Consider the following 22,889-nt stretch of genomic DNA (forward strand, 5'->3'; position numbering starts at 1 on the left):
GCGTGCGTGCGCGCGCGCGTCCACGCGCTGAAGTTCTTCCTGTTCTCATACCCCGCATATCCGGTTGGCCGACACGCCGCTGTTGAGTCTGTTACATGCGCACTGAGTCGCTTGAGCTGGGCGGATGATGATGATGGAGCGGTAAAGTTCACGGTAAGGTGCGGTAAACTTTACCTTATCCATACGTTTACACGGTTTTATTCATTTATATGAAAGTTTCGCTCGAGTCTTTTGTCTGACAGCGCGCGCGGCGTCATCACATTCACAGCAATCTTATCCGCCAATTAAGCCGATAACTCACTAAACTACCCACGTGTGTTAGTTAACACTACACACGCGCGTCAGCTTTGTATTTCGGTTGCCGTACGACGGATGTTTGTCGTTATTTCGGCGTGTTTTCTCAGTCTGTCACGCCACGTTCGCTGAGATTCGGCACGCGCGTGACACGCTTGTCGGCTAACAGCGCGAGCGCGCAGGAATAAATCGGTTATTTTGATAACACGAGATCGTTGTCGCGAGTTAAGCGAATATCTGAGGTAAATATAATTAATCTGAGGTAAATATAGTGCATATGTAATAGTGTTTTGGGTTAGTGCATCATGTGGAGTTGATTAACCTCACTATTGGGCCCGTGTTGCATCAGAAAAAGTACAACAGAGGTGCTGTCAGGTGGAAATGCCATGATAGTAGATTACCATAGTATTTAACGTACACTTAAAGAGTACTATAGAACTGTCATGATGCATGTCAAAAGACTATGGTATTATTACTATGGTACCACGTCCTAAAAGCGTTATAATGCCATGCCAGGATATTTTGACGCTTTTATTAGTGTGTATACACAGTGAAAGAGGGAATAAAGGAGGAAGAGAAAGAGTGAGTCAGTCGTGCTGAAAGAGAGCTGACTCAGCATGTGTGTATTTGTTTGGTCACATATCAGTAGTTCTGATGAGGTCACTTCAAATTATTCAGTGCGTATTGATGTTGAATTGCATAATAATCTAACAGCTTGTTGTCAAAGCCCTTTGTTTTAATTCATTCTAAATAATGATAAATAAATGTGACTACACAGATGAGTTACGGCTGCTCAAACTTAAGGGTAAAGAGCAAAGCTGGACTAAATAATGCTGAGCAGCATTAAAAAGCCTGTGTTAAAGACACCTAAATGCCACTTCAGAAGCGCTTCTGTGCCACCTTTGCTGTGTAAATATGGTGTAAAGATGACATTTTACATGGATGTATGACCTGAAACGGTCATACTTTAATATTCAATATGTTACCTTGCTAATACTGTTATTATTACGTCACACACAAAAAAGTTTTTTTTAAATTTTTTACATTTTTGCACATGGAATTAGTAAAGTTAATAAACATACTTTTTTGATCCACCCATGCAGTTTCGGTTAATGCAACAATATTATTCATATAGTTGATAAACACAATTAATACATTTTACATGTTTAAGTGGATTGAACACAGTAAAATGTGATCAAATGTTTTTCCAGTGTGATCTCTCTGCCATTTTACCACAACAGTACAGTTTTTAATGATTGATTGTTATATTGACCGGTTAATAAGGCCTCTTTGATCAGAATCAATATGTCGAAATGTTCACTTGTTGTATTAACAGTTGTTAACTTGCTCATTACTTATTTAGTCATTTAATGTGAAAGTGAAAGTGAAAGTGAAGTGACATACGGCCAAGTATGGTGACCCATACTCGGAATTTGTGCTCTGCATTTAACCCATCCAACGTGCACACACACAGCAGTGAACACACACACACTGTGAACAGACACCCGGAGCAGTTGGGGGTTCGGTGCCTTGCTCAAGTGCACCTCAGTCGTGGTATTGAGGGTGGAGAGAGCGCTGGACATTCACTCCCCCCACCTACAATTCCTGCCGGCCCGAGGCCCGAGACTCGAACTCGCAACCTTTAGATTACGAGTCCGACTCTCTAACCATTAGGCCACGACTAATGTCTTATAGTAATTAAATTGTATTCTGTATATCAATATTATATCAGCCATTGGTCGTCCTGCTGTCTATCAGTATTCCAATTATCAGTCAACCACTTTTTTTCCTTTGTAAGAGTTTATTTACATTATTGTTATTGTGTGTACTGGAAGATATTAAAGTCTGACTCATGTTTATGTGGATGCCTGTGTCTCTCTCAGATGTGTGTGTCCTGTTTGGAGATTTGGGATAAACTGATCGAGGACAGCAGCTAACCCACGTATGGCCTGCGAGTCGGCGTTACCTGCCATCATGGACGAGCAGGCCCTCATGGGACTGAACCCCAACGCCGATGCCTGCTACAGGCAGAGGGTGAGCGCAAACCACTAGATCACGCCAACATATACACACTTAATTCATGCATTTACTCACAGACGGTTTGGTATTGCGTGCAATCTTTGTCTGAATTTAGGTGCACATCATTCACAAACTGGTCGTTTACATATTTCCCATAACTAATACTCTTAGTGCATCATTGAGCAAGTAAAACACATTCTTGACTTACGTTCTCTTGTGTGTTTTCAGGCGCTAGCATATTTTGAGCAGTTGAAAGAGTCTCTAGATGGATGGGAGGTGTGTGCTGAAGCCCTGGCTAAAGGGGTTTACAGGTAAAATAGACTTCAGCAGAGCATGAAACGGCTGAATCTAGTGTATTTATTTATGTAAGATTATAGCAGGCCTTGCTGCTACATATGTGCCATACTGCTGTGTTTCACACAACAATATTGATTAATGCAATCTGTGTGTGTTTCTCTGTCAGTGACGATCATGTAAAGTTCTTCTGCTTTCAAGTCTTGGAGCACCAGATCAAATTCAGGTATTACTGAATCTTTGCAAACACACGAAATGTGCATGAACTGATAAAATGTATACTTTGAATGCAATGTAAGTCGCTTTGAATAAAATTGTCTACCAAATGCATGAATGTTTAAATTATGATGTTTTGATTAAACATTACAAGATCCAAAAAAAGTAACATGCACTGATGTTCACATTAAGATCTATAAAGTGCATTAATAAGGTGAATTTTAATGTCAAGCTGACTTTAAACCTTGAAAAGAAAGAGAATGATTTGTGTTTAGAGGGAGACTGTGTCAGTCACATACTAAACATTAGCTAATTAATGTAGAATTAATCACATAACTAATTAGTCTTGGCTATAAAATTGACAGCTCTTGGTCTGGGTTTGATTTCATTAAAACGTCCCTAAAATGTCTGTGTATCAACCTTATTTTCAACATGTGCAAAACCGGTCTTTTATGCTGCTTAAGAAGCATTGAAAAATAAGGTGGATAGAGTTTCATGCAGCTTTCAAAATTGTATCAATGCTGTTTTGCGCAGACATGGGTCACTCACTGCAGCTCAACAGCAGCTGATCCGAGAGACCCTGATGAAATGGTTGCAGGCACAGGTTAGTACTGTTTCGTTGATATTCATTAAAAATCAAGCTACATGTGCATTTGAAATATGATTTCCTGTCTGCATGTATTTGCATGTTTGTCCAGTTGATGAACGTGCGTCCAGAGAAGCCCTTCATCAGGAATAAGGCGGCGCAGGTTTTGGCCCTGACGTTTGTGATGGAGTATGTGACTTTGTGGCCCAAGTTCTTCTTTGACATCCTCAATCTGGTGGGACTGAATCCGAACGGTGTGGACATTTACCTGCGCACGCTGATGGCTATCGATGCTGAGGTGGTTGATCGGGACATCCTGCACAGTCCTGAGGTAAAACTGACCCAACTCAAGGAGAAATCTGTTTTCTGGTCCCGTAATGCCATTAAAACGTCTCTTTCTCTCCTACCTCAGGAGACACGCAGAAACACTTTGATTAAGGACGGTATGCGTGAGCAGTGCATCCCGGCGCTAGTGGAGTCCTGGTTCCAGATCCTTCAGACGTACCAACACACCCACAGCGAGCTGACCTGCCAGTGTCTGGAGGTGGTGGGTGCGTACGTGTCCTGGATTGACCTCAACCTCATCGCCAATGACAGGTCAGAGCAGCTCTGATAAAGGTCAGACATATGTGACCTGGAGCACAAAACCAGACATAAGTAGCACAGGTTTATTTGTAGCAATAGCCAACAATGCATTGTATGGGACAAAATGATTGATTTCTATTTTATGCCAAAAATCATTAGGATATTAACCCTTGTGCGTCAATAAAAAAAAAGTTACACAAAATGTCCATGTCAAAAAACTGTCATAAAAATTTGAAGCTTGGGAGCTTAAGTTTGGTCTCATTTTAAAGAAGACCCATGGCAGATAATTGCATCATTTTACAGTTAAATGGCACTGCGATTTAAAAAAAAAAAAAAATAGCAGTTTTAATGGGTTTCAATGGGGACATTTTTGTCCTTAAGGTCCTGAGAGGAACTTTTTTTTTGTACCTAGTGCAAAATAGATTTATTAAAGGAAATGGGGGTGAAATAGTAAAATCCCAATAAAAATACACACCTGTGCCAAAACTTATGCAGCTGGCAATAACACAGGAAAAATGATGAAGGGAGAAAAAAAAACCTGAAAAGGACAAAAATGTCCAAAAGGTCGCACAAGGGTTAAGTAAAGATCGTGTTCCATGAAGATATTTATCCATGAAGAAAATTACCTCAAAACTTTATTTTTGTTTAGTAATATGCATTGCTAAGAACTTAATTTGCACAATTAGGTGATTTTTCTCTATTTTTAATTTTTTTTTTTTTTTTTTTGCACCCTCAGATTCCAGATTTTCAAATAGTCGTATCTCAGCTAAATATTGTCCTATCCTAACAAACCATACATCACTGGAAAGATTATTTCAGCTTTCAGATGATGTATACATCTCAATTTTGAAAAATTTACCTTTATGACTGGTTTTGTGGTCCAGGGTCACATATATTGTCAGACTGACTCCAATGACCTTCCTTGAGCTTTCTGTCTGTTTATGTGACAGCTGTGTGTGTGTTTGTGTAGGTTTGTGAATCTGTTGCTCAGCCACATGTCCATGGAGGAGTTGCGTGAGGAGGCGTGCGATTGTCTGTTTGAGATCGTCAATAAGGGCATGGATCCTGTTGACAAAACCAAGCTGGTGGAGTCTCTGTGTCAGGTGCTGCAGTCCGCAGGGTTCTTCAATATCGAGCAGGTGTGTGAATACATAATTGTTCTGGAAACTGTTCATCTTGTCAAAAACCCCTTTCAGGAACTTGTTTTATTCTGTTGATACATTTAAAAAGATTTTTAACCAAGTAAATCCAATTCAGTCTTAGAGTTTTTAGAAAAATGAAACTTTGAAAAACTAAACCTGACTCTCACCGTGAATATAGCCATAGAAACTGGCATGGCGTTAAAAAGAAAGTTTGTATTTATTTTTAATTTTACAGTACAATGTTGGAAAAAAAAATTACTAATGCACGTTTATTGAAAGCGATAAAATAACACTGCTATCTTTTGAAGAAATTGCATAATGTTTAAAATAATGTTTATAAACCATATATAATTAATTTGCTTAAACAATTAGAAACAAATCAGCATCATGTATGTATAGTTTCATACAAACGACCAAAAACCAATCACAAATAGTGCTTTTTTCAGTAAGTACTATGATGCAGTGGGATTGGGGAAAAACAGACGTAAAGTCTCGACGTTTTTTAAAAGTTTAACTTTCTAAACATGCAGCTCTCTTGTGTGAGACGCGAGTGCAGCTGTGATAGATGTCCCTCTAGAACAGGGGTCTCCAACCTTTTTTACACCGCGGACCGGTTACGGTTTGAAAAAAATCTTGCGGACCGGAGGCGGGGGGGTTGGGGGGGTGTGTGTTGTGGATAGGGTCTTTAAAACAGCTCTATTCTTTTATACTGTTAACAGCACATGTTGAAGTAGATTCGTCTCTTGTCTCTGAGATAATATGCACTGTTAATGCTCTGTCAGTTTTTACTTTCACTTTCTATATGACTGAAGTTAAGACGTTCACCGGCATAACTATTGCGCAAAGTTTGCACGTTGCTTGTGTGATATCCATTGGCTCGCCTTCTACTGTATAAACTACATGAATACATGAAAGAGGAATCAATTCGGTATGCCGCACTGTCTGAAACACGTCTCTAAGCTTGTGCATGCTTCGGGTGTGTGCGAGTACAGCGCGCAAGTAACGAATTGAGTTCTGTTTCGTTTCTTCTTGTGGTTTTAAATAGATTGAACGTGTAAATTGGCAAATTAATCTGCGAATCACATGCCGAACGGTGGGGTCTGGACCTGGTCCGTATATCACGGATCAACTGCGATCCGTTTAAGCCCTATGACAGATCAGAGCAATCTTTTATTTACTAATTTAACCATCGTCAAATTGCTACTCGATATCAATCGCATACAACGAAAATAAAGAGTAATTAGAAAAATCATTTATGCACAATAAATAACAGAGCGTCATATATATACACATTTTCCCCAGAACTTTCTCGCGACCCGGTAGGAATTCTTCCACGGCCCGGTAGTGGGTCGCGACCCGGTGGTTGGGGACCTCTGCTCTAGAAAATGCGATAAATATGCGTTCTATGTGAACGGCTTGGTTTCAGTTTTGATGTAAACAACATCATCTCCGTATTGATGTTCTCTTTTTCCGCAATATTTTGAATGAACAACGTAGCAGCGCTGCATCTAGTGGGTTTAACTGGATAGACTAAAAAAAGCATTACAATGCAATGACACTTACATCGTCATCACATCTCGTCCGACACTGATAATGCAGCCTGATGCACACCTAACATTCAAATGCAACGTTTTTGCATTCGAATGTGGACTTTTATTTTAAATTCAATGAATATTCGAAATTCAATTTTTTTTTTTTTTTTTTTTTTTTTGACAGCCCTAATTTTTGGGGCTGATTGATTTGTGGAAAACTTGAAAAATCTGTTTTCACACTTTGGTTTCCTCAGACTTCTTTTAGTAACCATAAAGTCAGCAGTTTAAAAAATAAAAATACAATTTTGAGTTTGAGTTTTTGTATGCTACGTTCTCACTGTTTCTTGACCAATTCAGTAGCTCTATAAAATAATAATTATTATTATTATGGCTTTATTGTAAACAAAATCTGAAATATATTGTAATAACACAATTATGCTTTAAAATAAAAAGTATATAATACAATTTTGTAGTACAACTATAAAATCACATTACCAATATCTGTACCTTAATTAAAAAAAATTATAATAATTTTCATTTATTTATTAATCCATCAAGATTTTATTTCGGCAGGTTGCCTCGAGTGGCGCTCTTCACTTTGAAACCCCATATAGTTGCCCATATATTTGTTAAATTACAATCACACAAGGCGTATCGTGATATCGATTTTGCTATATCTCAAGTTGCATGTTAATCAGACTGATTTCTCATCTGTCACGTCCATCAGGAGGAGGATGTGGATTTTCTGGCTAAGTTCTCCCGGTTGGTTAACGGGATGGGTCAGTCTCTGGTGCTGAGCTGGACTAAACTCAGTAAGATGGGAGATATCAAGGTTTCGGCGGAAACGTTGCGCGCTGTGGAGGCGAAGGTTCCCCTGATGCTGCAGCTGCTAATTCATGAAGATGATGATATTTCAGCCAACATCGTGGGCTTGTGTTATGACTACTTGCATGTTCTCAAACAGGTACACATGCTAACCTCTCATTTTGAGACTGACGGATGATCTACCCGTGATTCTCATCTTCAACTTGCTGTGTGTTTGTGTTTTTCAGCTTCCAGTTCTCAATGAGCAGCAGAAAAGCAACGTGGAGGTACGGCAGCATCACAGGCTCATATCTCAGCTGCATGAGTGTAAATTAATGCTGCTGTTTATAATTGTTGTTGTCTTGCTAACAGGCGATCATGCTGGCTGTGATGAACAAACTCAAGTACGATGACGAGTATAACTTTGAAAATGAGGTCAGTGTGGAAAGCGTGTTTTTTTTTTCGTTGTTGTTTTTGTTTGTGCCAATAAAGTGTTTACAGTTTAACTGTGTAATAATATAAAATACTTTTTTTTACCACGTTATTCTTATCTATAATAAAAATTAAATATTTATAGCCGTCTTAAAATCTTAAATCATGTAACATTTATTTAGATGGAAGAAATGAGCAGAACTGAACTTGTATGTGATTTGTCTTTTTAAAAGTCTTTCTTGACTGTACAGCATTTTATTAGAGTGTCCTGCTTTAAATGATATTAGGAAATGTTTTTACTCAGAAAAATTAGTTACTTTTTTTTTTTTTTAAAGTTTCTCCTGCCAAAATATCAATCTTTATCAAATATCAAATTGAAAGATTGCTTATTTTTATTTATCTATTTTCTTTTTCTTTTTTTTTTTGTAAAAAAAAATAAAAATTTAATTATAACATGCAATTCGTTTGATTATTATTATTTAGACTATTTTACATTTTGTTATTTTTGAATTTGCCATGAATATAGCCTTCAATGCCGATATGGAAATATCAGTATCAAATATATAAAATGCTTTAATTATTTAGTGAAATGAAAAGTTTGACAGAAACTGCAGGAAGGCCTTAAAAACTGTCTTTTGTTCATTTGAACTTCTCATTTAAATTATGGGAAGACGGTTGGCGCTTATTGCATTCCCAAATTCACGTTAAAACGACTTCTGAAACTCACAACCCATCTGTTTAATTTTACAATCGCACTAAGCCATATTGTGCTTTTCGTTTTGTGATAAATAGTTCAGCCCTAACCTAAAATATAGTCTGTCTGTTTCTCTCAGGGCGAGGATGAGGCCATGTTTGTCGAATACAGGAAACAGTTAAAGATGTTGCTGGACCGACTGGCTCAAGTCTCTCCTGAGCTTCTGCTGGAAGCCGTGCACAGAGTCTTCAACGCCACCATGCAGTAAGACACACACCTGCACAGCATGCTGGGAAATATCACAGAAAAGAGTGTTGTCCTTGTTCTTCTGAGATGAGTTTGACGCTCTTAGTGCAGGGGTTGAGAACCTTTTTTGACCAAAGAGCCACTTTTTGGCGTCACCATAGAAACGTCAGTGGTTTGCTGTCATGACTCTCGCGAACAGCACTGAAAAAAAAAGATTATTTTAAACCTTTTATAAGCTTATACTTAAAGCTCATACAACAAATGAATTGCTGATCTCTAGTGATGTGTAATTTTTGTAATAGATCATTTGTTGGTAAAGGGTGAGAGACCACACGAGCCACATGATTTTTGTCAAAGAGCCAGGTGTGTCTTACATAGGTTCCTGACCCCTGCTCTAGTGTTAAGACTCCACAAACCTGCAAAACAGGTTGGTCGGATGTCTTCACGGTTATAACATCACTACCCTGAGCTCGTGTGACGCATATTTAACAAATCAAAACTTGAAAGCCCATTTAAAGACATGTTGTTATTGATTTGTGTGTGCGCAGGAACTGGCAGGCGGTGCAGTTCATGGAGGTGGAGGTGGCCATCAGGCTGCTGTATATGCTGGGTGAAGCTCTTCCTGCGTCTCACGGAGCGCATTTCTCTGGAGACACCACGAAAACCAGCACGCTGCAGTCCATGATGAGAACTGTGAGAATAACATGCGATGTTTCTCTCTAAAGCTTTCTTACATTTATTTACATTCAGTCATTTAGCAGATGCTTTTATCCAAAGTGACTTACAAATGAGGACAATGGAAGCAATCAAAATCAACAAAAGAGCAATGATATGCAAGTGCATATAATATACTATACATATCTACTCACAGACTGATTTTATATATGTGTGTGTATATATATATATATATATATATATACACACACAATTACATGCACATCTACTCTACTTTCTGAATGAAAAGGCAGATTAAACAAATCAGTCTCTGCACAAAATAACATACATGATGTGTGTGTGTGTAGCTGATCTCCTGTGGTGTGAGCGAGTATCAGCATTCCTCTGTGACTCTGGAGTTCTTCGAGACCGTCGTCCGTTATGATAAGTTCTTCCTCGTTGAGCCGCAGCACATTCCTAGTGTTTTGGTGAGTGTTTGAAGCCTGTTCCTCTGACTAATTTCACTCAATTACCCTGCAGCGGTTTTGTGTGTCACTCCATAGTTTAAACACTGTTGAGATGTGAGAACGATGCAGTCAGATTTAGTTTTAAGCTGTGTTTTGTGTTTGGTTTAGATGGCGTTTTTAGACCATCGTGGTCTGAGGCACAGCAGTCCAAAGGTGCGCAGTCGAGTGGCTTATCTGTTCTCACGCTTCATCAAAACCCTGCAGTGAGTTACTCTACAGCTATATACATGCACACACACTAGGTGAAAGGGTCCATTTATATTAGCAATTTCTGTTTATTTTTATATACCCTTTATTATTTTTTTTATACAGGGCTGTCAGTCAGTTAAACATATACAGAAATTCAGACTTTTTCTGTAATTAATCGATAGATCTCAGAATTTATTTAATAACAACAAAACAGTCTATTTTAAATGTTTTATAACAATCTTTTTAATTCTTTAATTCTTTTTCTGAAAATGAGTAATTATAGCCATTTAACATTTACAGTACAATTGAAAGCCTCACTTTTAACATTTAATAGACCTGAACTGCAAGTTATCAAATTGTTTTTATTCAATTATTAACAATTACAGAACATTAAAAAATCATTCATCATTATCATTCATTTTTACATTTTAATTTTTAACATTAAACAGTTATTAATTGGCAGATATTAATCACCGAAATAGACTTTATTTTTTATAATTTATTTTAATATTCTGCAACTGTTAATAAATTTTATATATATATATATAATATAAACTGCTTAGTTATCAGATTATATATATATGTATAATTTTATGTTATACTTTTCATGTCTTTTATTTTGTATGTGTTTTATATATATATAAGTTCTTATAATGGTTTTTAGAACTTTTTCTTTCATGCATTTCTCCTCTTCTGTAGCTTGTCTATTAAGCCTGGCATTATACTTTACACATATTGTTGGCTCTTTGACACTGCATTTGTAATTCGCTTTGGATATAAGCGTCTGCTAAATGCATCAATGTAAATTTAAAGGAAATAATTTCTATGTTCATGCATCTCTAGTAAATGTTGCATTTATGCATTTAACAGACGCTTTTACAGTGCATTCAATGCATGCATTTAATCAGTTCTTGCACTGATAATAATGCTGTTTTCTTGTTTATTTTCGCAGTAAACACATGAATGCATTCATCGAGGACATACTCAGCAGAATACAGGACCTGTTAGAGCTCGCTCCACCGGTAACGGCTCATAAAACTCATATGAAGCAGCATGTAAATCAGCCCTAAACAGCTGCGTGATCGCTCATCTCTCTTCGTGTGTCCAGGAGAATGGCTTTCCTGCGCTGCTGAGCAGTGATGATCAGCTGTTCATGTTCGAGACGGCCGGCGTGTTGATCGTGAACGGAGAGAGTCCGGCCGAGCGCAAGCAGGCTCTGATGCGCAGTCTCCTGACGCCGCTGATGGAGGCGTTTCGCATGCTGCTCGCAAAACTGCCGCGGGAGGCCGACGAAGAGAGACAGGCGGTGCTGACCGATTGTCTGAGTCACGCTGTGGGATTCGCCAGGTAAACGCACAACGCTGACAACATGAAGATTAAGTAGATGTTGTGTTGAACTGACTTGAATCAAACTTTTAATGCGACAAGGCTAAATATTTTAACCTAGTTAATTAATAATAATAATAATGTTACATTTTATATAGCGCTTTTCTGGGTTTCTAATTAATCATTAGTTCAGTAAGACAGAATGTTATATTCATAAAAATGCAAATAAGACCCCAGTTAATGTACTAATTTTCATATATTTGCAGAAGTACAGAATGCATACAGAAATATGAACATTGGATAAATCCAGGTTTAAAATTTGTTTAATTTTGTTGACCCTATATTTTATTTTTTTACAGAGGAGGTTTTGTATTTATTTTATTTTTTTTTATCACTTCATATATAAGAAAAAAAACTGTCAACAGCCAGAAAACAAAATGTAAATGTTAAATCAGATGAATGATGTATGGACAAATTGTTTGTCCAATTGTAAAACAGTTTGGTGTGTAAGTGTAGAGAGAACTTGTGGCCTTTAAAGTTATGTATTGTTTCTTAAATCTACAAATGCAAATAGATAAAGTAAATAAACGCACAATTGTGAATTATAGATGTTTTCTTTCCGCTAGCCTGAATGTTATTGGTAGCAAGAATTGCCAAAATCTTAAAATTGGCCAGTGCCTAAAACATGGTTATTATAATTAAATAGTATAAAATGTCAACTAAAATAAAATATTAAAAACCTAAATTTAAAAACACAAAAATATTTAAAAATGTAAAAATTATTTTTTAATTATTTATTAAATTATAAAAAAAAATTATTTCAGCTAATTTCTGAGGCAACATTTCTCTGTTTCATTAAGTTTAACTTGATTTATTAAAATAACTATAACCTAAAACTTGAAAAAATAAACTATATATATATAATAAACTATATATACTATATATTTATTTAAAAATAATAACTAATAAAAATTACAATACGCAACAAAATTAGTAAAACATTTACTAAAATTAACATGAAAGCAAAAAATACAAAAATAAAATTAAAATGGTATCTCAATGATAGTAAAACAGCGCTTGCCTGAAAAAACAATGGTGTCTTGCCTGTTATTTGCTCTCAGACTCACAAGTCATGACATGAGCAGGTGCAATTTAAGAAAGCTGGACCAAATGAAGAAATTCTAATCATTGCATGGTGATTTGTTCCTCTTCCTCAGTCGCACCAGTAAGGCGTTCAGTAACAAGCAGACGGTGAAGCAGTGTGGCTGCTCTGAAGTGTATCTGGACTGCCTGCAGACCTTTCTTCCAGCGCTTAGCTGTCCTGTCCAGCGAGGGTCTCTGCGCAGTGCCGTGCGCTCCTTCCTCCACCGCATGATCATCTGTCTGGAGGAGGAGGTGCTGCCCTTCATTCCAGCGGCGTCGCAGCACATGCTGAAGGACTGCGAACCCAAAGACCTGCAAGAGTTCATCCCGCTCATCAGTCAGATCACCGCCAAGTTTAAGGTACAGGGCTGCACGATTAATCAGAATAAACCAGTTTACAGTAAACGCTGCTCCGCACAAACTCAGTCTGTACATCTGTCCCAAGTTTGGGTCAGTTAAACGTGCATTTGTGAATGCAAAATCATATGCTTAGTGCGTATCAACAATATTATGGTTGGTGTTGTAACTTTACAGTTTTTACAGTGAATTGTTTTTCTTATTTTACAGTGAAATATATTTAAAATATATATAATTATATTTTTTTACAGTGAAATATTCAAATAGTAACAATTATAGTTTTTGTTTAATAATTTATTTAATAATAATGATAAAAATTACTACTAATAATAAAATTTAAGAATAATAATTCAAATTTTATAATTACATTATCATTTTTAACTTTTTTTTTCTTTTACAGTGAAATATTCAAATAGTACCATTTGTTTTTTTAGTAATTTTTATTTAGTAGTAATAAATTATACAATATATAACATTTATATGGTTTTTAACTGTCCTGTAATTTATTATTAATTATTATTGTTGTTGTTATTTTATATCCATATTGATATATAATCACACAATTTTGGCCAAATTGTGCAGCCCCACAAACAAGCTTAGCAAACCTGTATTTAGTTTTTTCAGTCACAATTTTTATTCGAAAAATCACAAGGTGTTTTTTGTTTTGTTTTTTCCTCCCCAAATCATGCAGTTGTACTTTCGCGGACATTTAATTATGGTAGTGCTACAAGATGGTTTGCATTTATACATTTACCAGTGGTTAATAAAACAAATTCATATATGAATATAATTTTAATAATACAATTTGTATAATAATTCCTATGGCCTCTCCGTCTCTCCCAGAACCAGGTGTCTCCTTTCCTCCAGGAGATCTTCATGCCTCTAGTGATGGCCATATTCGAGGTGTTGTCTCGTCCAGCAGAGGAGAATGACCAGACGGCTGCGTTAGAGAAGCAGATGTTGAGAAGAAGCTACTTCAGTTTCATTCAGACCATCGCTAGCAGCGGCATGAACGAGGTCATGGCCAGTCAGGGTGAGGCGCTGTCCTGTTCAGAAAGACAGCAAACCTGTGCCTGAAAATGTGAACTGACTTTATGTTGCTGTTTGGCAGGAGCTGAGAATATCGAGCGTGTGCTGTTCACCATCATCCAGGGAGCTGTGGATTTCCCAGACCCCATCGCTCAGAAAACCTGCTTCATTATCCTGTCCAGACTGGTGGAACTCTGGGGTACGAAAACACTTCAAGCACAGCAGATTCAGCAGCATCTAGACTTTTAATATGGGTTGTTATCGGTAACTAAAACTTATATATGGGTTATATTTCTGTATTATATTGACACAATTTTTGTTAATTGAAATAGTTGAAATAATATACAACTTTAGGTGAAAACTTGTTAAAATTGCCTTCGCAACTACCTGAAATAAGTTATTTATTTATTATTAACTGGAAATAGAAATTAAAACTTAAGAATTAAATTAAAATGAAAATTGACTAAATAAAAGCTCATTCAAAATATTAATATTATAAAACTATTTTAGTATTACTTATATATATATATATATATATATATATAAGTAATACTAAAATAACACTTTTAACATGTTATGCTTCTAGGCTTTTAATAAGGGTGGTTATCATTAAAACTATTAGGGATGCACGATATTGCATTTTTTTTTCCGATATGCCGATATTTTTCAACTCATTTTTGCCGATACCGATATATTTCCTTTTGTTTGGAAACAACACCAAGTGTCTCCTGTGCAGAAATTCTAAACAAATTATTTGTAGTTTTGGTTAGCTTTTAACAAAAACTTATTTGTTAGAATTAAATAAACAATAATGAAGTTCTTTTATAATATGAATACATTGAAAAAACATATTACACATTAATGAATAAATCTGTATATATATGTGTATATATTTAATTTACAAGTGTCATGTTTGTGATTTTTATTCATGTAAGCTATATCTTCTGACCTTTAAATCAAAACATACTCGTGATTTTATGGCATCATTTACTGCTTTAGATAATCAAAAATACAATCTAAATGTTATTTGTGTATTTTACTTTCATTTAATTACAAGCAGGCCAACAGCACCCGCTAGGGAATTAAAACTCGCATTGCTGCATGCGCTAGTGACTGTTGAATCTATTGCAAGTTATTCTGTTCATGCATTCTCAGTTTAAATGCAGCGATCAAAAAAACAGCTAATCTAGTCACCATTCAGGCAAACATTTGCTTTAAGAATGACCATAGTGCTGACTTGATCTTATCGCTAGCACACCCTGAGCATATCGGCATGACATATCGGCATAATTGTACATATCGGACCTATGCCGATGTTTACATTTTAAGCCATTATCGGCCGGTTCCGATAATATCGTGCATCCCTAAAAACTATGAAAATATTTTTGTTAATTGAAATAAAACTGAAATAACACACTATAAATATTAGGCGAAACGTTAAAATAAACTGGCAACTAAAGGAAATTAAGTTAAAGTAAAATTACTAACTGGAAATAAAAATTAAAAGTTTAAATTAAACCTAAATAATAATCCAAAAACAAAAGCACAAAATTATTAAAAAATTAAACAAATTAAATTAAAAATGAAAAAGTAAAATGCAAAGCTAATTCAAAATATTAATAAATTATAATATATAATACTAAATTTACGCTGCTTTTAACATGTTATTCTTCAGGCAGCATCAAGACATTTAATATGGGTTGTTATCATAAAACTATTCAAATAATTTTTGTAAAATGTAAAGTAAAATAGATTTGAGAAGAAAATAATTTGAACTAAAGCTTTAATTAAAATAATTTAAACCTAAATAATATCCTTAATGAGAACTAACACACAAAAGTACATAAAATGATTAAAAACTGAATAAATTAAAATGAAAATGGAAAAAAGTGAATTCAAAACATTTAATAAAAACTATAATAGTATATAATAATACTTGTAATACACTGCTTTTAACATGTTCTCTTTCTCAGGTGGAAAAGACGGTTTGGTGGGATTTCCGGATTTCATCTATAAGCATATCGTCCCAGCATGCTTCATGGCCCCTCTGAAACCAACCTTTGACCTTTCAGATGCCCAGACTGTTCTGGTACGTCAGTCAAGGCTTTCATAAACCGCTCGCATTAAATGTCTGACGGTGATTTGTAATGATTTGCTGTTGTGTTTCAGACACTGTCCGAGTGCACGCTGACTCTGCACATGATTCATCTCAAAAGAGTGAGTCGGAAATCAACTGATCGTCTTATTCAGACCTGAAACCAGTTACATTCACGTTAGGGATGACTTGAGTTAATAGTTAATGAATCTAACTGCAGGCTGTTTAAATGCTGTTCACACAGGGGCCGGAGTGTATTCAGTTTCTTCAGGAGTATCTGCCGTCACTGCAGGTCTCACCTGAAATCACACAGGTAACTGAGACACACCTGCTTCCATTAGGATCAATGACAGGATTCAAGCATTTCATTTCATTAAAACTATTCTCAGATACACACAAATTCAATGGTTTTCACTAAAACATGTCAAAATAGACATTCAGTTTAACTTCAGGAAATTGACAAATTTTAGTATTGTGAAGTAGTACTTGTCAAAGTGATGGTGATGATAGTTAACTTTTTTTTTTTTACTTGTTTAACAATTATAATAAAAGGAATTAAATTTTAATTTGATTAAAATTAAAAAGATTAAATTAATGTGTAATGCCTTTATTTGATTACCACCATTTTTTATAATAAATTTGTATTTGAAAAAAAATAAATTAAAACACAGAATTTCTAAAAATAAGGGTATTACTGTAAAAATGTTAATAAATTATTAAAGTTTTATGAATTCAATTGATTAGACATGCTTTTTGATTACAAACATTTAATTTATCCATTAAAATGGAATTCACAAAAATTTGTTTAAAATGTGATTTCATGCAGCCCTAAAAATGTTAGTTTTGCTAAACGTTTAATTTTTGGGATTACAAAAGTTTAATTTATCCATTAAATTGGAAAAAATTAAAACTGAATTTAGGAAGAAAAAAAATATAATGTGAAAAATAAAAAATTTCATAACAGGACATTTTTTTTTAGCACCTACTGTAATCCTTAAAAACGTTACAACACAGTGGCTTCACATATTTAAACATAATTTTTATCTATATTCAGTATTTTTTTTTTTTTTCTTGCTTAATCTGTGGCCCAGTATCTATTTGAGGATGCTGAATCTTCTAAAAGGAAGTACAGACTGATCTAGACTGCAGTATCATAGATGATGAGTCCGTATCTGATTGATATCAAACCGTTTTTCTCCTCAGGAGCTCTGTCAGGTGCTTCAGCAGCCGGATGTTAAGGTTCTGAAAAACTACATGAAGGTATTTCAGGAGGCTTCGTGTTTTCTTCATATACCATTGAGTTAGGGCTGGGCGATTTTATCCATTAATTAGAATGTAATGTTTTGCCATGATTTTATTTTTTATAAATCGAGGAATCTCACTTTTGAATAGAAATATTACCAAATGTTAGAATTAAACACTTTGACAGTACGCTGGTGATAACAGTATGAACATATGTATAATACAAATTTGTGATGAGACGAGTTTGTAGTTCATGCATCTTTTCTGCAAAAGTGTTTTATTTAACATTTACATCATGTCGACAACTTCATGTGTGGTGCACTTGGAATAGAATTTTCTTCAAGGGTTAATAAAGAAAAAAAATACTTGAATTATGTTGTAGTTGCATTTTCAAGTTGACTAGTTAAAAATCGAGAATCGGTCAAATGTTCTAAAAAAATCGATATTTAGATTTTTTGCCATATCGCCCAGCCATAGATTGAGTGTTAGATTTTGTGTGGCCGTTTTAACACACTTCTATTGTGTGTGTGTGCAGGTTTTCTTTCAGCAGGCCAAACTTTAAAACTGGAACTGTCAAGCGGAGCATTTCAGGAGCTCAGGAGTCAACGCCACTTACAGACCACCATAACGACAGAGCTTAGCATAGGAGCTACTTTTGCACTTAAAGAAGCGTAACCACACCCATCCTGTCTGCGGGACACGGACCCCCAACAGGAGTCACGTGGGGACTGGCTGTCATGTGACGTGACCACGCCCCCACACCGACCTTGGCCCAATCAGAGTTGTGCTCTCCATGGAGGTTTAGCCACCTGGACTGGAGGCGACGTCTGCGATTGGATGAGGCGCCATACTGTAGATGGGGTTTGTGAGGGTGGGCGGGGCTTCAGTCCTGGACACAGTTTCAAGGGAAAATGCGTTTCCATTTGAAATACATCAATCGTTTGGAAATATAACTTACATGTTACAGAAAATTCTAGAATGAATTTAATGAAATGTTTTTGTTTTTTTTGTGTGTGTGCTAGAAATCTGGATTTTTCTCAAATTTCAGCTTAAGAAGGGCCGGTTTAAGAATATTTCATTGCTAATTTTTCTTCTTTCTTTTTTTAACTTGCATAAATGAAGCATAGGGTTTAGTTTGATGTGATGAGGTTAACAAACGGAAGTGCTCTTGATGTGGGCTCAACCCGGCAAATTATTTGCTTTTGGGAAAGAATTTTTTTTTTTACTTTAATTGTTAATAAACTGCTAAATCATCAGCAATCCCCTCTAATTTTCCATATCATATGGCATTCCCATCAGAGCTGTACTGTAACTCGTATCGTTTCCCAACACTAAACGTTTATCCGCTCCATCACAGTCTCAGATTCAGTTGTTTAATGCCTTTTGAAGCCTATTTGAAATATGCAATGTTACGAACTGTGAAAATACTACGAGGTGGTTTGATCTTTGGATCTGCAGTGGGAATGTTTTGGTTAAGTTGTGCTGCTAGCAATTCTTTTGTTTGGAAATGTACTGTGTGTGAAGTTTAAACTCTCACCAGAGAGACAATCAGTTCAGTTCTCTCTGCTATTACTTCCGTCTCGTTATGGCTGACAAAATGACATTGTTGACAATCTGTGTTGGATTTTTAGAGACGCTGCACATGTATTAACCCTTTCAGCCCTGGATCCCACTTCAGACAGAAGCACCCATCAAAGATTTGGACCCAAACGTTTCTTGGGTCTCGGCGTCACATTGGCTTTAATCATGATTGGAAAAAAAGCTTAACCCAAAACAAACTGGATGAAGCACTTTGCCATAAGCTGACATGTAACATGAGAATGACTGTTAAAGATTGTTTCTCTTTCATTACCCATGAGACTTTGCTTCAGTCTTAAGCTCCAGTAATGCTCGTCAGACCCACTGTGTTTATGCCAAAAAAGAGGAGAGAAAGACACAAAAGGTAGACTGTGTAAACTTGATTTATTTTTGATATGCTGGGACAGGCCCTCTCACTCTCTTTTGTGGATCTCTTGTCATGACCAATAAAGTATTTACTAATCTCCGTCTGATTTCCGGCTGGAAGTTTATTTGAAGCGGCTGCGTTCATGTACTTGTGCAGATTCAGGAGAACAAGCTGAGGTGCTGATGCAACGCTTTTATTCCACTTTAGTAGCTCTTGGTGTAAACATTCACCCTCAAACCCAAAACAAAACACAAATAACGCCTGAGCCACATCACCTTCATGTGTTAAATATTTGAGATGCAGAGTCTTCTGCGGTCAGAAACTTGCGTGCAGCTTCTTGATGTTTCAGCCTTTAATCACAGCGATCGGTCTGAGCTTGATGGCCTTTTTACTGATGCCGGCGTCGTGACACGTGTTCACCACGTCTGTGACGTTCTTGTAGGATTCAGGAGCCTGATGTGCAAGAAAATTTGTTAAAAACATGCATATTGATAAGACTTTTTTTTTTAATGGCTGTTCTACTCAATAGATTCTTCAATATTGAGCCTCCAGCTTAAGTTAAACAAGATTAATTTTCAACAATTTACATCATGAAGCAACTTTAATATAAAGATTAGAATAAATTGAGTTGCAGCTTAATTATAATAGCATAAAATCATTAAATGCATTTTATTGTAGGATGATTATTCAAAAACTGTATAAAATATAAAAATTGTTTCTGCATCTTGATGCTTAAAAATTGGAATGTTTAAAAAAAATAATTCTTTACATGATTAAAAAAAACTATTGCAAAAGGTATAAAATATAAAAATATTGTTGCTTAAAAAATAAAATTTGTGACCACTTAGTGGTAATATAATTACCAAGTATAATAATCTTTTTTTTTTTTTTTTGTGTAGCATGGTTTTTTTGAAAAACAAAAGTTGTTTCGCGTTTTTGAATACTTAGTTGGAATTGGTTGCATAGAGCTGGAGCTTCTGGTTGTGACAGAATGAAGAAACCTCACCTCCTCCATCACCAGCTTTGGTGACGCCACTCTGATGGCGATGCCCATGTCTGCCAGTTTATCCAGAACGTCCTGGAAGTCCAGGTTGCGTCTGGATTTGGCTCTGGATAGAGCTCGACCCTACAGCGTTCACAAACACGCGTCAGACGGGTGAGCACAACGACAATCACTGCAGCAGATCTGATCACATGACTCACCGCTCCGTGACACGTGGTGCCGAACGTCTCCGTCATGCCCTGCTCTGTGCCGGTCAGCACGTAACTGCAGGTGCCCATGGTTCCTCCGATCAGAACCGGCTGGCCGGTCAGCTGCAAGAGAGAAAACAACATCGAAAGTCATTTCCAAACTTTCAGAATAACATGCATTAATCACTCACAAGAATTAAAGTAAACAGGGTTATGTTTGATTTGTTACATATGAAGTAGGGGTGTTGAAATTAATCGTTACATCGATGCACCGCGACGTGGACAATTCTGCATCGATGCAGTAATAGACCATAATCGATTACTGCCTACCGACTTCATTCGCACATGCGCTTGACATGTAGATGTTTTACTTTCATTTCTGTCGTTTGGAATGATGTATTAGAAGCACAAAACTCACGCACTGACAGACTTTTACATGCACTTGTATGGAGCGAATCTTGTGCCAATATTCAAACAAATCCAGTGTTTTGCAAATAAACACAATCTGCTTTGCAAAGAAAAACTCGACTTTCAAACAAACGCAAAACTCTATTTGAGAGAAAATAAAGATGTATGGACAAATATATGTATTGTGTGTTACAACTGTGAGACTCATTTGCCTTTTTATGAGGAAATGGCTTGATTTTCTCACAAATGCGTGCAGGCAGATTCTCTCACAAATGCAATTGAGCAACTTCCTTTTCCAAAAACAGCAGATGGCGCTGTCGATCAATTTACGCTAGTCTCCCGAAACACCTGTTTATACCTGTTTGGGGAATACAGCAGACCAATATGAGTGGGGAACAGGTGAGTTTCTGACTTACTATCTCTATAATTAACCATTTAGATGTTTTCACAAAGCGACCCTACTACAGTGTCAGTGAAATTCACAATAAGTGCTGTAAACTTGTTAACATTATTGATTAGTTCAAAAATCAGGAGTGACATGGCTAAACATTTAACTAGGCAGTCTTTCCTTATAAAAACTGATCCATTCTCCGTACCTCTTATCCTCTGTTGGATCGCAGGACACAGAGTATATACATAAGTTGATACAATTGTTCAACATTCAAAACAATATATATCGTGTCACAATATATTGTAATACTAAAATGCAAAGGCATTATGCATAGCGACAATATCGAGTACCAAAAATGAAAGATTAGACAATTTAATTTAGTATCAGATATAGTAATTTCACCCAAGAGGTCATTAATTATTAATAAAAATAATTGTTTGAAAGTAGAGGTTTTTTTTGCAAAGCACAAGATTCGCTCCACACACTTGTGTTTGTTGTCCTGAAGCTCAGGTTAAACGCACTTGTATCTCCGAATACTTCTACGATATGAAATTGATGTAGGCATAAACTGTTGTGTTTTCAGAAATAGATCTGTGCATTAGTGTAAATGCAGCCTATTAGCCTAAAGCTGCTACGGTTTATGATCTCGTCAGTAATCAAACAACAATAATGCTGAGGAAAAGAGAAAGTCACCTGATAGTCGACGGGTATGAGTGGATGGTGAGGCGGGAACGCTCGCGTCGATCCCTTCCTGTGCAAGAGAAGCGTCTTCTGTTTGCCGTCCACCATGTGCTCTTCCACCTTGGCGATGTTGTGCGAGACGTCGTAGATGACGTGCATGTCCAGATCGTCTGGTGTGGTGTTGAAGACTTTGGAGAAGGCCTGCAGTGAAGGTCAGTACAAACACGTTCAGCAGCAAAACTCTCATGGGATGTTAATCATGCTGTGTGTGTAGAGTACAAAGTATGCACATGATCTGTATGATTAACCCTCTGGTGCCATGTGGTCATTTTAGACCAAAAAAAAAAAAAGTTTAGAATTTTTAAAAATCGCTACTTCATCGGAATGGTACGACACTTGGTGACTTTTATGGCAGTCGCTACGTGACCACAAAAACAAAAAACAAAAATTGGAACCATTGGAAATGAATGGGAAATACTCAAATATACAGAATTTGTGTGCGTGTACAATATACAAATCATTCACAATGCAGAAAAAGAGTGCACAGCAATAAAGGGGTGACACTCTAAAATATCAGTGCAAAATAGACGCACACATATGAATTAGTGTGACTGTAACACAAAGCATGTTTCTGCAAACGCATGTAATAAAATCAATAATTCGGCCAAAAATGCAGTCAAAACACAGACACCAAGGAAGGTGTTACACACTAAAACATCAAGAGTACAGAACAGAAACACACACTCACTATTATACACACACAAATGAACTGGTGTGGCTGTAACAATATGGCAAAATTGAGCCAGAAGACTCAAATAAGAGGTTGAAATCAGATTGATTAATCTCTGATAAAAGCATTCCTGTTCA

General features: G+C 36.3%; 2 protein-coding genes across 4 annotated transcripts in view; one reads left to right on the forward strand and one right to left on the reverse strand.

Annotated features, from left to right (window-relative positions):
- xpot (exportin, tRNA (nuclear export receptor for tRNAs)) lies at window positions 1-19,450 on the forward strand. Of its 3 annotated transcripts, none has more exons than XM_058773270.1 (25): window positions 1-153; window positions 2,178-2,328; window positions 2,542-2,624; window positions 2,777-2,833; window positions 3,358-3,427; window positions 3,522-3,740; window positions 3,822-4,006; window positions 4,965-5,133; window positions 7,396-7,632; window positions 7,721-7,759; window positions 7,845-7,907; window positions 8,720-8,862; window positions 9,393-9,537; window positions 9,867-9,986; window positions 10,134-10,228; window positions 11,167-11,236; window positions 11,323-11,561; window positions 12,758-13,043; window positions 13,884-14,073; window positions 14,152-14,268; window positions 16,043-16,158; window positions 16,239-16,286; window positions 16,409-16,477; window positions 17,368-17,424; window positions 17,942-19,450. In XM_058773270.1, the coding sequence occupies exons 2-25, from the start codon at window positions 2,239-2,241 to the stop codon at window positions 17,966-17,968; spliced, it is 2,934 nt and encodes a 977-aa protein (XP_058629253.1). In that variant the 5' UTR covers window positions 1-153; window positions 2,178-2,238; the 3' UTR covers window positions 17,969-19,450. The 3 variants fall into 3 exon arrangements, with proteins under 3 accessions (XP_058629253.1, XP_058629255.1, XP_058629254.1); XM_058773272.1 differs by having other exon boundaries at window positions 8,738-8,862; XM_058773271.1 differs by having other exon boundaries at window positions 7-158.
- rtcb (RNA 2',3'-cyclic phosphate and 5'-OH ligase) overlaps window positions 19,350-22,889 on the reverse strand; it is a 10,464-nt gene continuing 6,924 nt past the window's right edge. Inside the window, exons 9-12 of the mRNA XM_058773274.1 lie at window positions 22,035-22,223; window positions 20,555-20,665; window positions 20,358-20,477; window positions 19,350-19,804 (exon numbers count right to left, since the gene is read on the reverse strand). Of these exons, the coding sequence (XP_058629257.1) occupies window positions 19,697-19,804; window positions 20,358-20,477; window positions 20,555-20,665; window positions 22,035-22,223 (528 nt within the window). The 3' untranslated portion in view covers window positions 19,350-19,696. The remainder of the gene's footprint in view (window positions 19,805-20,357; window positions 20,478-20,554; window positions 20,666-22,034; window positions 22,224-22,889) is intronic.

This window comes from Onychostoma macrolepis, chromosome 04 (assembly GCF_012432095.1).
Source record: "Onychostoma macrolepis isolate SWU-2019 chromosome 04, ASM1243209v1, whole genome shotgun sequence".
In the NCBI taxonomy this organism is placed as follows: domain Eukaryota; kingdom Metazoa; phylum Chordata; class Actinopteri; order Cypriniformes; family Cyprinidae; genus Onychostoma; species Onychostoma macrolepis.

Bases quoted from the DNA above. Each gene is read 5' to 3' on its own strand.
- xpot (XM_058773270.1), top strand. From the start codon at position 2,239: ATGGCCTGCGAGTCGGCGTTACCTGCCATCATGGACGAGCAGGCCCTC. The intron at 3,741-3,821 runs GTAAAACTGACC...CTCCTACCTCAG, and splicing joins ACATCCTGCACAGTCCTGAG to GAGACACGCAGAAACACTTT. The intron at 7,760-7,844 runs GTACGGCAGCAT...TCTTGCTAACAG, and splicing joins AGCAGAAAAGCAACGTGGAG to GCGATCATGCTGGCTGTGAT.